The 15600-nt window shown below is 48.9% G+C and overlaps 1 protein-coding gene across 1 annotated transcript in view; it reads left to right on the top strand.

Annotated features, from left to right (window-relative positions):
- Positions 1 to 305: 305 nt before the first annotated feature.
- The window catches only part of LOC308158669 (rap1 GTPase-GDP dissociation stimulator 1-B), a gene marked incomplete at both ends in the record, with an annotated part of 18192 nt that continues 2897 nt past the window's right edge, over positions 306 to 15600 (top strand). Inside the window, 9 exon segments of the mRNA XM_080532356.1 lie at positions 306 to 318; positions 2865 to 2969; positions 5000 to 5122; positions 6021 to 6146; positions 6521 to 6649; positions 7157 to 7282; positions 13993 to 14136; positions 14742 to 14873; positions 15209 to 15343. Coding sequence (XP_080388482.1) covers positions 306 to 318; positions 2865 to 2969; positions 5000 to 5122; positions 6021 to 6146; positions 6521 to 6649; positions 7157 to 7282; positions 13993 to 14136; positions 14742 to 14873; positions 15209 to 15343 — 1033 coding nt within the window.

The raw sequence follows: 15600 nt of genomic DNA, 5'->3' as shown, positions 1-15600 counted from the left end.
GTTCGTGTGTGTGACTGAAGTGTGCGTTTGTGTGTGTGTGACTGAAGTGTGTGTTTGTGTGTGACTGAAGCAGCATCTGAGCTGGACGCTATGAGCCGCTAGCACAGCTAGCCCTGAAGGAGGGAAGGCTGCTCCTCTCTCATTACTGAGCCAAACACACACACACACACACACATAAACACACACACACACACACACACACACACAGGAGCAGCAGCAGCAGCAGCAGCAGAGAGATAATCAGACAGCCGGTATTAAGACACAGGGGATACAGAGAGAGAGAGAGAGCCTTCAGACTGGCAGCCATGGAAGACATGGGTGAGTAGCAAAATATCTTATATGTCGGCTGTGTGTGTGCGTGCATGCGTGCATGTGTGTGTGTGTGTGTGTGTGTGTATACATTCAGTAAGGTAGACACTGTTTGAAGAAGGGTGGGGGAGGAGAGATCCACAAGGATGTAGGTTCCATCCTAGGTTCCGTTAAATAAGTTGGAAAGGTCAAAGTAACATGGTTACTGTCCCAGGTTACTGTGGTACCCCACGGTAACATAGACAGAGACAGGACACAGGGGGGGGGGGGCTGTCTCCTTAGCAACCGAGACAGAAGGAGAAGGAGCCGAGGGAAGAGAGAGAGAGGGAAGAGAGAGAGAGAGGGAAGAGAGAGAGAGAGGGAAGAGAGAGAGAGAGGGAAGAGAGAGAGAGAGGGAAGAGAGAGAGAGGGAGAGCTGTGGGGCTTGAGATGTTAGTGGGACCTGCCGTTGTATGGCGGACTATGGGGGTCCCTATGTCTCTCTGTCATACTGATCCCACACACACACACACACTGGCCCCATCCCACCTGCCCACAGATCTGAAAGACAAATGGTGACGGGGTTGTTTGGCACTGTTCATATCTCCCTTATTGTCCCGACTGTGGGTCTATTTCTTCACACTTCTTACCGGGGATAAGCTGAAGTGATTACACTCAGACTGCGGCCCTGTCCACTCCAGTGGCCTTCTGTAGGAAGCGTCCGGTGGTGGCGCAGGCAGCTTAGCGTTGTCTTACTGTGTCTTCCTCCCTCCCTGCTGTTAAGATGGCGAGGCCAATCACGAGCAATTTGTGTTGTCACACAAGTCTTTTGTAAATGGTTGGTAGAGATGGGTAGCTTTTTACATGGCTTAGGGGACATGAAGCATGATGCCAATGGACACATTGAAGTGTGACGTCACCCGGGTTCATTTCGACAGTGGTGGCTTGTGTCAATAATCAGTACTGAAGTTGTAAAAGAAAATCTGGGGGGGATGGTGGATTTTATCATATGGGGACAATTTTTGCATCCCCACAGCGTCAGTGACTTCAGTGTCAGTAACTTGGTAAAAATGTCATTGCACGCGTGCGTGCCCACAGTATTTTACTCAATATGCGCAAAACTAAATGTTGAAATAGCAGTAATACCACGTTCATTGATAAAATGACATAAGGGATGTAAAGGGGGGGGGTGTCAGTTTTAGAACGGGGATGATTTTGACTGTTTTTATTTCAGGGGGGATGCCATCCCCTCTCATGCCCCCTCAACTTGGCTGCTGTCAATAATCCACTTTCCTTGTTCCTCCACCTTGGTCTGTCCAGCCACAAAACCACATGTGAAGAACGCATGGGTCAAAGGCAGCCCGGGGCGGGTATCTGCCCTTCAAGCAAGCGCACTGGGTTTCAAACACAAGGAGCACACTGGAACATGTCTCAGTCCTCAGCCAGCAACAGAGCAATACAAACACAGCACATTATCCATCTGATAAAACGAAGTCGCTTTTTTAAGCAAGGCTAAAGCACCTACGCTATAGCAATAACCTTAATGGGTAGCCTGCAGTAGATAATAGTTGAATCATTGCCCTATTAGGACACCCACTTTATTCTCTATGTAGCCTAATCATAAAAGTAGATAGGGCAGCCAGTTTCTAAGCAGAAGGTTGTGAGGTCAATACCCGCTTAGGGCAAGACACTTTACCCCTTTGTTCACTACAATATATTCCAGCTACGATTGACAAGCTATTGTTGATCTCAACTCATGATGTCTGTCTAAATGGTTTGAATAAAAGCATTGCTTTGTGTAGGTTTCTAATAATGTCAATAGAACACGTTACGGTTAGAACGGTCAGATTTGCATTTGCGGATCAAATGACGTCTGTGGATTAGTTTTAATTTGTGCACATCATTCTGAGTGTTTGTTTAGCAATAATGCCAGAGAGGTCTGAATTTATCATCAATATCGTTACAGGTTAGTTAGGGGGAGTTGTTAGGCAGGATGCACAGCAGAGTGCTGGCAAACCCATACCAAGTGACAATATTATATATGTTCCACTATATTTGGCTGAGATGCATTGCAGCAAAATTAATTTGCAATCGATGCAGTGCCTTTGGGGGACTCAGTTGTCCAGAAATATCCAGAATCAACATAAGAGCAGCTTCCTGTGGTCTGCTGGATTGAGTCACTCAGCATCAGACAAGTTTACTCAGCACTTCTGTAATTAACTGATTATTGACAGTTGACAAATTAGTGCAATACCATTTGTACTGTAGTATTGACCTGTATCCGCAATGGTAAATCAGAGATTGAGATTGAAATGTCTTGGGTTCATGTGTGGGTGTATATATATATATATAGTGTGTGCCCAAGAAGGATATGACTTGATATACTGTTTGTGTGTGTGTATGTGTGTGTGTATGTGTACGTGTGTACGTGTGTGTGTGTGTGCGTATGTGTGTGTGTGTGTGTGTGTGTGTGTGTGTGTGCGTACATGTGTATGTGTGCGTACGTGTGTGTATGTGTGTGTGTGTGTGTGTGTGTGTGTGTGTGTGTGCGCGTGCGTGTGTGTGTGTGTGTATAGACTCTCTGAGTGAAGCCCTGAGGGCCATCACTGTGAGCACAGAGCTGATCGAGGAGGAGCTGAAGCCTCATCTGGACACCTTACTGGCTGTGCTGCTGGAGAAGAGTGAGTTTCTGCACACGTCTACACTAACAACTGCACCTATCAAAGACCTGTCAATCTCAGAGGACTCCTGACATGTTCTCTTGACCTGTTCTCATGTTGTTCTCCAGAAACGCTATGACCTCTCACTATATATGAAGAGTTCTCTGGAGTGCACACAAAAATATGTTGTACAGTTTAATCAGGAATCATATTTAATTGGATCTGTAATTATTAAACAATGTTATGAAATGTATTCTCATAAATAATATTGTGAACGGTAGGACAAATTAAGTTTAAACTGATGCCGTTTTCGATTCCTCATTCAGGCAGATGCGAGTGCACAGTTATTGTTATCACGTTTGTTAGCACTCGTTTGTGTGAAATCCAGCATCCCTTAAGTCTCCTGTTTGGGAAAATTACAGTTTCTCAGTTACCTACAATGACGATGGACAAAGACAGGTAGATCAGACCAAAGCTATATGCCGGCATTGTTCAACTGCGATCGGGTGTAGGCCTGGCTGTACGTCGAACTTGCTCAATCATCATCAAGTGCAAACCTAGCTCACAATGGCATTTAAGCAGCCTCTCGCTAACAATTCAGACCGGACCAAAGCAATAACAAACGCCAAAGGTGTTTTTATAGCAGCGGACTATATTCCGTTGTCGAACACAGGTTTTAAACATAATGTTGAAAGTAATCAAGCCTCGTTACGTAGTTCCCTCTCGTCCACATTTCAGCCAGCAAATCATACCAGCCCTTATAAGCCCTATAAACAAGCACAAACTACAGTTGGCCACGATTTATCCAAGGCACCTGCTTTCTTAATTAAGAAAGGAAGAGCCACTGTTTGTTCAGTAAACCACTGTTTGATAATAATATATTATTATACATATATATATATATGTTTTGTGAATTTTTACCCTCCTGTACCGAAAACCGAATACCGAAGCGTGACTTAAAAACCGCGGTACACACCGAAATTGTTGTGTCCCGTTACACCCCTATGTCTTAGGTGTGGGTATTAGATATTATCAGAGGAGGTGTGGGTATTAGATATTATCAGAGCCAGATGCCTAGCACAGCCTTGCCCTGAATCTCCAGCTATAAAAATCTCTGTTGCCCAGGCAGACGTGAGAGAAAGATACAGGAGAGTGTTGGTAACACCCCCTGCTGTCTCTCCTCTGTATTCATTAAACATCACAGCGCTGCGGAGAGCCAAGGTGCTGTGTCTGTTTCTGCAACACCTCTGGGACTCTCTCACTTTGAGTCAGAGTGTCTGTCTGTGGAGAGGGCATACACACTAATGATCAAGCCTGGCCCTCCCACACCCAAGTGGGTAGCGATGGAGAGGGAGAGACTATCTCTCTTTCTCTCTCTTTCTCTCTCTCTCTCTCTCTCTCTCTCTCTCTCTCTCTCTCTCTCTCTCTCTCTCTCTCTCTCTCTCTCTCTCTCTCTCTCTCTCTCTCTCTCTCTCTCTCTCTCTCTCTGTGTATCTGAAGTTGCACAGGCAGCTATGTTGCCATAGCAGCAGGGCCTACCCTGGCCAGGCTTCCCCCTCAGCTGTTGTGACCTTCTCTGACAGAACATGTGGGTTTCCACTAATCCTGGTTTTCCTCTCTCTGTTACATGTTGCTGCTACGATGAAAACCTCCCCCTCAATTACAATACAGGGTTCTATCTTAGCTTTCTTTTGGTCCCTCCTGAAAAGGTCAAGACGCTCTCTGCCGCACAAAATCCAACTGGAATCCTCAGAAAAGGATACTCGACACAACATTCTGTGCTTCCACAGTTGCATTCACAAAAACACTGCTGGAAAATTACTGAATGGTTTGAATGGTTTTCAATGATAACGTTTTGTTATAGGTCGATAGGTGATATACACATAGAGAATGTTGCGTATAATGTGTGATGAGAATATTTTCAAGCCACTTGTCATGTAGATGCAATTTTTCTTCTTCCTAGGTTGGACAGGAAATTATTCGATTTTGATCCCATGTCCATATTACAGAATAACTGAGTTATGAGTCGTGTGTGTGTTATGTGATCCTAGAGAAGGGTGCTGCTGTGGAGATCGTTGAGAGTGGCATTCTGCCTACGTTGGCCCAGTCCCTCAGGCAGGAAGGCGCCCTCACCTCGCAGGTGGCCCTGGTGGTGGCAGAGATGGCCAGGGAAGGTAATAATAATAATAATAATAATAATAATAATAATAATAATAATAATAATACATTAGACTTATATAGCGCTTTTCTAGACACTCAAAGACGCTTTACAAACTGAAAAGATCGAGTAGTAATAATAAAAAGAAACAAAAAAGAAATAAAAGAAAGTATAGGGGTCTAATACATTTTTAGATTACTAAATCTAAATCTACGTGTCTTTGTAGGACAATCTACTTCCTGTTCACTTTGTTCCCGGATGACCCCCCATCCAGGGTATGCACATTTTGTTCCCAGTAGCCCAGCAGTAACACACTTGATTCAGTTAATCAAAAACTCATCCACCCCCTGTGGTTAGTTGAATGGGGGTTAGTGAGAGCTGTACCTTGGCGCTTAGGTTCTCAGTCGTAGTTCCCTGATTCACAGTAGCCTACAGAGAGCTTGAAAGACTCTGTGATTGAAATAGGGAGCTGATTTCCTTTTGGGTGCTGGTGATGCGTTTAAAGGGTCTAATCTATTGTGTTTGATAGGCAGCTCAAACAGAAGAGTGGTTTCATCTGCTCTTTTCATTCTATTCATAAACTCATTCATTAACTCTACAAATTTGCCCTTTGTAAATCCTAGATATGGCATATGCTAATGTGCTCTTTTATTGAATATGCAGTTGATCTGTATGCATAGTGAGGTCTGCTGTGGCCCTCTGTACACATCCCTGTTCTTAATTATCTGTCTGCTTTCTCTGCACATTTGTGCCTGGCTGTCCGTCCGTCCTCTGTCTGTGTGTGTGTGTGTGTGTGTGTGTGTGTGTGTGTGTGTGTGTGTGTGCGTGCCTGTCTGTCTGTCTGTCTGTCTGTGTGCGTGCCTGTCTGTCTGTCTGTCTGTCTGTGTGTGTGTGTGTGTGTGTGTGTGTGTCAGCCACGGTGAGGGAGCCGTGCATCGAGGCGGGCCTGGTGACGGCCCTGGTGCCGCTGCTGAACTGTGCCGACCAGGAGCTGCTGCTGTCCACGGGCCGCGCCATTGGACGCATCTGCTTCGACAACAGTGAGTGAGGATGACAACCTCCTGAGGGACCAGGGACCTGACACCTCCCAGTGACGTGACCATGATGAATCTACTGATGTTTACTTAGTCAGCAATCGCAGTCCAGTCGCACTCCAATGCATAGTCCTGTGGGTTTGGTGGTTGTGTGTGTGTGTGTGTGTTTTTCCACCTCTCTTATTATCTCCCTCTCTCCCTCTCCCTCTCCCTCTCCCTATCTCTCTCCCTCTCCCTCTCCCTCTCCCTCTCTCCCTTTCCCTCTCCCTCTCTCTCTCTCTCGCACTCTATTTGCTCCCTCCTCCCCACCCCCCCCTCTCTCCCTCTCTCTCTCTCCCTCTCTCCCTCTCTCCCTCCCTCCATCCTGTCATGTCTCCCAGCCTCCCAGCAGGACCAGCTGGTGCAGAGTGGGGTGATCCCCCGGCTAGTGGCCATCATGAGGGAGTACCCCGAGAACGACCCCCTGGTCAACGTGTGTCTCCTCGCCCTCTGTAACCTTGCCGACATGGGTGAGGACAGGCGTTCGTTTAGGATCTCCAGGCACTGTTAGAGGCGCTCTGAATGAGTGGATGGAGGAGAGGGGCTGGGGGGTAAACTGCTGTTTGTTTCAATAGAGTATCTAAAGATACATTAGCCAATTAGAAATGTATTAGCCAGATACATTTCAATTTGCTCTACCAGTGGGATAATGTGTCATCAAATATCAGAATCAGATCATAATGGACCTATCGCTAAGCCACGCCCCCTTTGAAAAAACTCAGACAAACCAACAACGCTTCACTGACAGTGACTGACTGACCGGCCGTGACTGAATGACATTCAATGACTTACAATGGCTTTTATTACATATATATATTAGCGAGTTGTTTGTCCGAGTTTTCTGCCTGTCGTGACTTTTGCTGTGATATGATTGGACGTATTTTGGGGCGTGGCTTAGCGATAGGTCCATTATAATCCATGGCTAGTCTTGTTTGAACTTTGAACTCTACCCCCCCCCCCCCTCTCCTCCCCTCCAGACACGGCGCGGGAGGCCCTGGTTGAAGTAGGCGTGGCCGAGGTCCTGACGTTCCAGCTGAGGCGGGCCCCCGACGCGGAGCGCCGACACATCATACTGGAGGTGCTGGGAGCGCTGGGAGAGAGTGGTGAGGCTGGGCCACACAGTGACTAGTCGTTGATGATCAACATTTCGTGATGTTAGAATTATGAGGTTCTATCTCCATTTTTTTTTTTTTTTTTTTTTTTTACATAATCTGATCCATTAGGTGTTTATTAATGCCTGTTCAGCTCTCCCTCTAGTTTAGCTGAATGGTGAATTTTCTGCTTGCTCCGGCAGTACGGGTGAAATGATGAGACTGACACAATTCGGTTTGATTTCCTTCTTCCTCTAATAAACAGATTGTAAAACTGAAAACACATTGATCCATTAGTACATGTAATAATTAACAGTGAACGAACTAACAGAAAAGATTCAACAAACTACACAATCATTCAGAGCTCAACTTACCAACTCCCATCTCGCTCTATACTGTCATTCCGATTCCCTGCCACCCAGATTACCTCCATTAAGCCCGCCCCCATTTCTATCTAAGCCAATCACTCTCTGCATGCATACTTTTACCCAATCAAATGAATCAAACAATAAAATAAACTCCCAATCAAATACCCTCCCATGGATTAGCCAAACACCTCCCACTTGGTCCATTGGTCCTTTGTGCCTAAATGGACCACAACTTTCCCTCTCTTTAATACAGTTATTTTCTACTGCTCCTCCACGGGAAGCAGCACGACCACCCGCCCAACGTCTCGGTCGAGCGTTGGGAAGAGATCGTGGCCCTCGCTCCTTCCTCGTCCTGAATCACCCACGCCTTCTTGCGCATCTTCAATAGGGTGCCAGCCAACCCCTCGTGGTTCGCCCCATGGGCCTCCCCTGCCAACAGAGTGCTGATCCATGCAGTGTAGGGGACAAGTGGGATTCCCACCTCCTTCGCCTCCTGGATTCCTCCGGAACACACCAGCAGCCCCGGCCCTTCGACCCTCTCAACTACCAGTCTGTCCCAAGTCGTCTTAGGAAACTCTGTTCCATCCTGTGCAGCCAGACACAGGTCGCGGAACGCTGCGTTCAGCTCCTGGACGCCGAGGCTAACTCCGCTTCTTGTCTCCCTCGGGCGTGTAGCCTCCCACTTTGCGTCTTCTGGAGCCCTCCTGCAAACCAACCACTGCCTAACAGCTCGCCGGACCCACCCAACTACCCGAATGAGCCTGCCTATCTCACTGAAGCGTTCTGGCTCAATCAGGTCCATGAGAGCAGCGCCCCAGAGCCTCTCCCTCTCATGCTCGGGGTCCCTGGAACTCCCAACCGGTGTGGATGTCCCCTTTGCATTTGCTTCCTCCTCAATGCCGCATTTCGGGTCCAGCCCCTTCCTCGCCTGAGCGCGTGTTACAGCTGCAGTGAACGCTTTCCGTTGCAGCATGCTCACGCTGTCTCGAGCACTTACAGCCACTCCCCTGGATGTTTCCTCGCTCAGCTGATCAGCCAGCACCAACACCTCTGACTCTGGCTCCACATTGGCCCTCGTTTCTGCAGGCTGGCCCTCTTTGCTCCTCCCACTTTGACCCGACTGGATCCGTGGTTCCGGAGCGAAACCTCCAGCGTTGAGCGTCCTCTCGATTCCCTCCGTGATGCTCCTCAGCTCTCTCCTGTCGCCATGAGACGCTAGAATGTCGTCTACATAGGTGTCCTCCTCAAGTGCTCTCCGCTCTTCTTTTAGGTGGGCGACCTCTGGCAGCCTTGCCGTCTTCCTCATGGCCAGCTGGGCGATGCATCCGGCTGGCTTGTCCCCGATGTTGACGCGGGTAATTGCGCAGGTTTTGATCTTCTTTTCCTCTGCGAGAGTCATCTCTTTCCCGCCCGGCTGACAATTTCCGCAGCGACACCCTCCACACTTTGGCTCGCACGCGGCGCTGATGCTATCCCAGCTCCACCACTCGAGGACCTCTTTGCTGCTTGCAGCTGTTCTCCCGGTCTTTTCATGACCTTGCGGCTTCTGGTCTCCATCCTCTTCTTTTGCGCTGGGCGTCTTGCAGGGGATCTCCTCAAATCTTACTGCCTCCGTTCTCAGAGAACGCGCAAAGTGCGTCTGGGAGTTGTGTGCGGATCTTTCCCAACTTTCAAACAGGTCTGGGTGCGTTCCTCCCACGGTCTTCCCCAGAGGCCCGTCCCACAGCACCAAGTCTCCCGTCCCTCTTCTCCACCGTGGAGCGAGTCGTCCCTCTCGGTGGCTGATCAAGAGCTCGATTTCCTTAGGTCGGACCAGCTCTTCCTTCTCGACCCCAGGGAAGAACTTACAGAGTCGCTCTGGACTGATGACCTTGTCTGCACGAGCGATTGTGTCGAGCCCGTAGCATACCATCTCGTGGGGACTCCATCTGTTGTTGCTCCACGCTCTGACCTTTAGCAGGTACTTATTAGTCTTGACCTTGACCTTCATTCCACCGACTCCATGCACAGTCAGTGTTACTTGCTTCCGCTCCAGTCGGAGCCGATCGGCGGCCCGGTTGGTGATATAATTTGTGTCGGAGGCGAGGTCTATGAGAGTTCCCAGGGCATATCCATCTTCTGTTTTGACTGTCAATATCATCATTAGTACTGGATGTTCCTCTGGCCCATCCTCTGCGAAGAGACTTCCGCCTTCTGCGCCCGCGCTCAGCGTCATCGAAGCCTTACTGGTGAATGCCTTCGCCCTCCTCTCCTGTTCAGGGTTGAGTCCCAAAGAATCCAGGAATTCTCGTTGCTTGTCAGCGAACCCTGGCCCTGTCTTCTTTCCCTCACTCCACTCGGGACACAGAAGGTAGTGATGACTTGCCCTTCCTTCATCCCGCTTGCACACTCTGCACAGGTACCGGTTACTACACTCCCCGTCGGCGCCGTGCATGCCCAAACATTTCTGACAGGCTTTGCTTTGCCTTACTATGGCTCGTTTCTCTGCCAGACTGACACTCTTGAACTTTTGGCAGAAGAATATTTTGCCACCGTGCTGATCGCTTCCACAGATGTCACACTCTTCTCTTCTTTCCGAGTTCCTGCCCGTGACTCTGGTTTCACCTCGATGTTCCTCCTCTTCTTCATCTACCGGTGAGTCTTTCTCCGTGGCCCTCGTGAATGCCCTCTTCTCCCATCTGACTGGCCTCTCCGGTGTTCCCCCAGAGGTTTCTGTGGAGCCTCGGATTCGCGCCATCCTTTCGAGGATTACTTCCTGCCTTTTCAGAAACAGAAGAAGAGCATCGAATTGCTTGTCTGGGGTGACTTGGTTTTCGGGTTCGGTTACAAAGGTAAACCAGCCTTCCTGCACGCGATCTGGCAGTTTGCTCTCGATGGCCTTAATTACAAGTGGGTTCTTCATAGCGCCCACTTCTCCTAAGTCAGTCAGGTCCATGAGGGCTCTTTCCACTGCCTGAATAAGGTCGATCGCTTTCCTCGGCTGGTTTCCTTTTACCGCTGGTATTCTTTCCAATTCCTCAATAATTTGCAGCGCGATGGTTGCCTTGTCTCCAAACCGATTCTCCAAGGCTTTGAATACGTCCTCCGCTGAGCGGTAGCTCGAGAGTTTGAGTTCCTCGAAAACCTTTCGGTCTATGCTCTCGAGAAGGTGGAGTTTCTTCACCTCTGGCGACCCCGATGGGTCTCCCTGCTGCTGCAGGCTCTCCCAATCTTTCCGCCAGCGATGAAAATCTCTCATACACCCGCTGAACACGGGCAGCCTTGTTGGAGGGAGTTTGATCTTGGCTCTAGTGCGGTTGCCTCCATATGTGGCGCTCTCCAGCCCTGCCTCCCGGGCTTGTTCCCATGCTTCCCGCTGAGCCTCCAGTAGTTTGGCGCGCTCTTGAGCGGCTATTTCTGCTGCCTTCAACTCAATCACGGCCGCCTTCTGCCTTGCCTCAGCGATCTCTTCTTTGGCCCCCAATTTCACCTTCGCTGTCTCCTTCTCAAACTCGGCCACGCTATCAGCTGACTTCAGTCTTGCCTCAGCGGCTTTCCTTTCCAGCTTGGCGATGGCTTCTTTATTTTCTCTATTTGCCGCTCGATCTTTGGCCTCTTCTTCGGCGAGAACGTCGGCCCTTTTCCTCTCATCTTCGGCGAGAGCGTCGGCCCTTTCTCTATTCGCCGCTCGATCTTTGGCCTCTTCTTCGGCGAGAACGTCGGCCCTTTTCCTCTCATCTTCGGCGAGAACGTCGGCCCTTTTCCTCTCATCTTCGGCGAGAGCATCGGCCCTTTTCCTCTCATCTTCGGCGAGAGCATCGGCCCTTTTCCTCTCATCTTCGGCGAGAACGTCGGCCCTTTTCCTCTCATCTTCGGCGAGAGCGTCGGTGGCCATTTGCTTTGCTGCGGCGGCCTTGTCGGCCATTTTGTCAGTATTCTCCTTCTCAACTCTTCCAAATTCAGTCACAAACGTTTCCCAAAGTTCATCCCTTTTGTCCTCCAGCTCCTCTAGTGACTTTCTCGTGTTGCACGCCTCAACTACAGGGATCCACTCCCCCCAGCTTGATAGCAGACTTCGCGCTTTGATGATGAGGCTCTCTGTGAGTGTGCTTCGTTCTTTACAAACGTCGTGGGTTGCCTCTTCTAGACTGATCCTCTTCGCGCCTTCGTGACTCCTTTCTGCTCGTCTAATTGTGGATGAAAGTTCGACCCCCGCGAACCTTGTCCACATGTTGGCCTTTAAAACGTGACCGACCTGTTCAACCTTCTGAGCTCTCTCCTCAGCGGCCTTGGTGATGTCTTGAAGAAGCTGACTGTTACCCGTCTCAGGTTCCTGACTTGCTTTGGCCTGCAAACCTTCCTCATAATTGTCGTCTGCAGAGTTTAGGTCCTTCGCGTTTGATAGGAGCGCTATCCACTCGCGTTTCATGTCATCTTCGCCCATCAATGCCACTGACCTGATGATGTGGCGGTATCCTCTCTCAAAAGTGACTGCCAACTTTTCCCTTTCGGTCCTTAGTGCTTCCATTCTGCCTGTGACTCAGAAATAACTTGTGTGTACCTGTTTCGTCTTTCTATCTTATATCTTCAGCCCTCTCTGACTCCCTGAGCTGATTTGCGCTGGTCCCTGCACTTCCTTAACTAGTCTTCGGCAGCGGAACCAGGTTCACCGTGGGGTCATCCCAGGGATACTGCTAAAAATAAAATAATAAAGTGGGAGAGGATTTTCCTCCCCCCGACGACTTAATACCCAGGTACACACAAACCTATTTTAATGCAAACAGTCAATAGAGTCACAGAGAAGAGTGCTGGGTGTGGGTAGCTCTCTGGGTAGCTGCTATTAGCTCGCAATTCCTTTCTTGGTGGGTCTTGTAGGTTAGCCTAGCTGGCTGTGGATTCTTGCAGTTGGGTTAACCAGTTGAAGCTAGCCGTGGATTGTTTCACTCCTTGCCTGCCTAGCTAGCTGTAGCTTAGAGTGCTATAAGCTCTACCGCGTGCCTGTGCGCTATTGCGACAACAGGGCTAACGCTAGCTTAGTTGGCTAATGCTATGCTGGCTAGCAAGTGGCTAGTTAGCTACGGTCGCGGGCGCCCCGGCTCCGTTGCCGGCCTAGTTAGCTGTAGCTTTGAGTGCTATAAGCTCTACCGCGTGCCTGCTGCGCTATTGCAACAACAGGGCTAACGCTAGCTTAGTTTGCTAATGCTACGCTGGCTAGCAAGTGGCTAGTTAGCTACAGTTGCGGGCGCCGCGGCTCCGTCCCTAACCTGACCAGGCTTTAGCTTGCTCTTATCTCCGGTGAATGGATCCTTGTCCTCCCGGAGCTTCTGTTGCGTCCAACCGGGCTTGTATTCCTTAGCTAACTGACGGTCCGTCCTCCTGCGGTCGTCAGCGGGTGTTTTACAATTGTTCAGCTCTCCCTCTAGTTTAGCTGAATGGTGAATTTTCTGCTTGCTCCGGCAGTACGGGTGAAATGATGAGACTGACACAATTCGGTTTGATTTCCTTCTTCCTCTAATAAACAGATTGTAAAACTGAAAACACATTGATCCATTAGTACATGTAATAATTAACAGTGAACGAACTAACAGAAAAGATTCAACAAACTACACAATCATTCAGAGCTCAACTTACCAACTCCCATCTCGCTCTATACTGTCATTCCGATTCCCTGCCACCCAGATTACCTCCATTAAGCCCGCCCCCATTTCTATCTAAGCCAATCACTCTCTGCATGCATACTTTTACCCAATCAAATGAATCAAACAATAAAATAAACTCCCAATCAAATACCCTCCCATGGATTAGCCAAACAATGCCTGTGTGGTGTTATTTTTAAAATGTTGAATTTTTTGGGTTAGTAATTAATAAAATACAAGGTTCCATCTCACAGAACATAATGGAATGTAAAAACGTTGACGCTCAATATCTCTGAACTTCCCTAAACGGAGATAGAACCTTATAATTCTAAGATCACGATTTATTTGATAATAATGCGTGTACCACTGCGAAAGCTAAAGGCAAATTATGTCCATACTTCTGGACGATCCAACACTTTCTATTCTATTTTATTCTATATGTAGTAGCTTTAGAGTGAAAAAACAACAGCATCCATCCGCACACTCAAACACTGCGTAAAGAAACGTCATTTATTGCGTGCTTTCGGTCGTAGACCTTCTTCAGGCAGTCTATGACCGAAAGCTCACAATAAACACAACATTTTTGCAGTATTTGAGTGTGCGGATGCTGTTATTTTGCACTCTATTTGATATTCCTCAGTTTCAGACACCTCAGCAAAGTCTAATCACGGATGAGTGGTGGTATCTTACACTATATGTAGTAGCTTTCAAATATGACAGACGCCTCCTGTGTTGCCAGATGCGCTGAAGCTGCAGTTCGTGGAGCTGGGCGTGCCGGAGGCCCTGTCAGAGATGATCCGCGGGCTGCAGGGAGGCTCCGACCCCCACGACCTCTGCAGCATCAAGATCGCCTCCAACCTCATCGTCTCCCTCCTGCTGGGAGGTGGGTCTCTAGTCAGTCTGTCTCTCTGTCCCTCTGTCTCTCTGTCCCTCTGTCCCTCTGTCTCTCTGTCACTCTGTCCCTCTGTCCCTCTGTCTCTCTGTCTCTCTGTCCCTCTGTCCCTCCTGCTGGGAGGTGGGTCTCTAGTCAGTCTGTCTCTCTGTCCCTCTGTCCCTCTGTCTCTCTGTCCCTCTGTCTCTCTGTCATTCTGTCTCTCTGTCCCTCTGTCTCTCTGTCACTCTGTCCCTCTGTCCCTCTGTCTCTCTGTCTCTCTGTCCCTCTGTCTCTCTGTCACTCTGTCCCTCTGTCTCTCTGTCTCTCTGTCCCTCTGTCCCTCCTGCTGGGAGGTGGGTCTCTAGTCAGTCTGTCTCTCTGTCCCTCTGTCCCTCTGTCCCTCTGTCTCTCTGTCTCTCTGTCTCTCTGTCCCTCTGTCTCTCTGTCCCTCTGTCTCTCTGTCTCTCTGTCCCTCTGTCCCTCTGTCTCTCTGTCTCTGTCCCTCACTGCAAGAGAGAAAAAAAGTCAGGTCCTTCTGTTCATGGTTACCATGGTTACTGGTGGTTAACTTGACCTGCTGCTCACCCCAGTGCCCTGTGTGTGTGGTCTATCAGACGACTCCATGCAGAAGTGTTTCGGGGAGGGTACGGGGGTGGTGTACCAGGACGTGCTCTCCTGGCTGCAGTCCTCCAACACTCAGCTGCAGCTGTCCGGGGCGCTGGCCATCGCTAACTTTGCCAGGAACGGTGAGTTGTTGCTTTATTCTTAGTCTACTTTCTCATCTTGCTACTTCTCGTTTTGTTCCTGGTTTTAATTGTGTTGTATTTGATCTATTTTGTTATCTCCTACCTCTTGTTTTATTGTGTTGTATTTTATTTACTATTGTTTTTATGTTCGGGACTTGGAGTTGCATTCAATGTGTGACTTGTGCTTTATAAATAAAGTTTGCTTGATTGAGTGATTGATAATGTTCAATGTCTATATTATTGTGTGGGAATTGTTCCTTCTACCTTCATATCATGCCTTATTATCTCTCCCCTCCCTCCCTCCCTCCCTCCCTCCCTCCCTATCTCTCTCTCAGATAGTAACTGTGTGAAGATGTTAGAGCTGGGGGTGGTCCCTCACATCCTGACCCTCCTGGAGCAGCACGTGGACGAGGGTGACGTGTCTGTTCAGCACGCCGGTCTGAGCGCGCTCAGAAACCTGGCCATCCCAGGTACATACAGTCAGACACCTGGCCATCCCAGGTAGATACAGCACTGGAGGCACACTTTACTTACTGTTTTCTCTTAAATCCCATTGATGGAGTCCAAACAAAAACACACACACACGCACACACACACACACACAAACTGACACACACACACACACACACACACACACACACACACACACACACAGGCACACTACCGTACACTAGCGTTCTCTTAAGCCCTTGTCTGTAGGCTCAGTGACCTGACGTGAGCCTCTCCT

This window comes from Nansenia antarctica (assembly GCF_963989245.1).
Source record: "Nansenia antarctica genome assembly, chromosome: 1".
Lineage (NCBI taxonomy): Eukaryota > Metazoa > Chordata > Actinopteri > Argentiniformes > Microstomatidae > Nansenia > Nansenia antarctica.
This window is presented reverse-complemented; position numbering and strand designations above follow the sequence as displayed.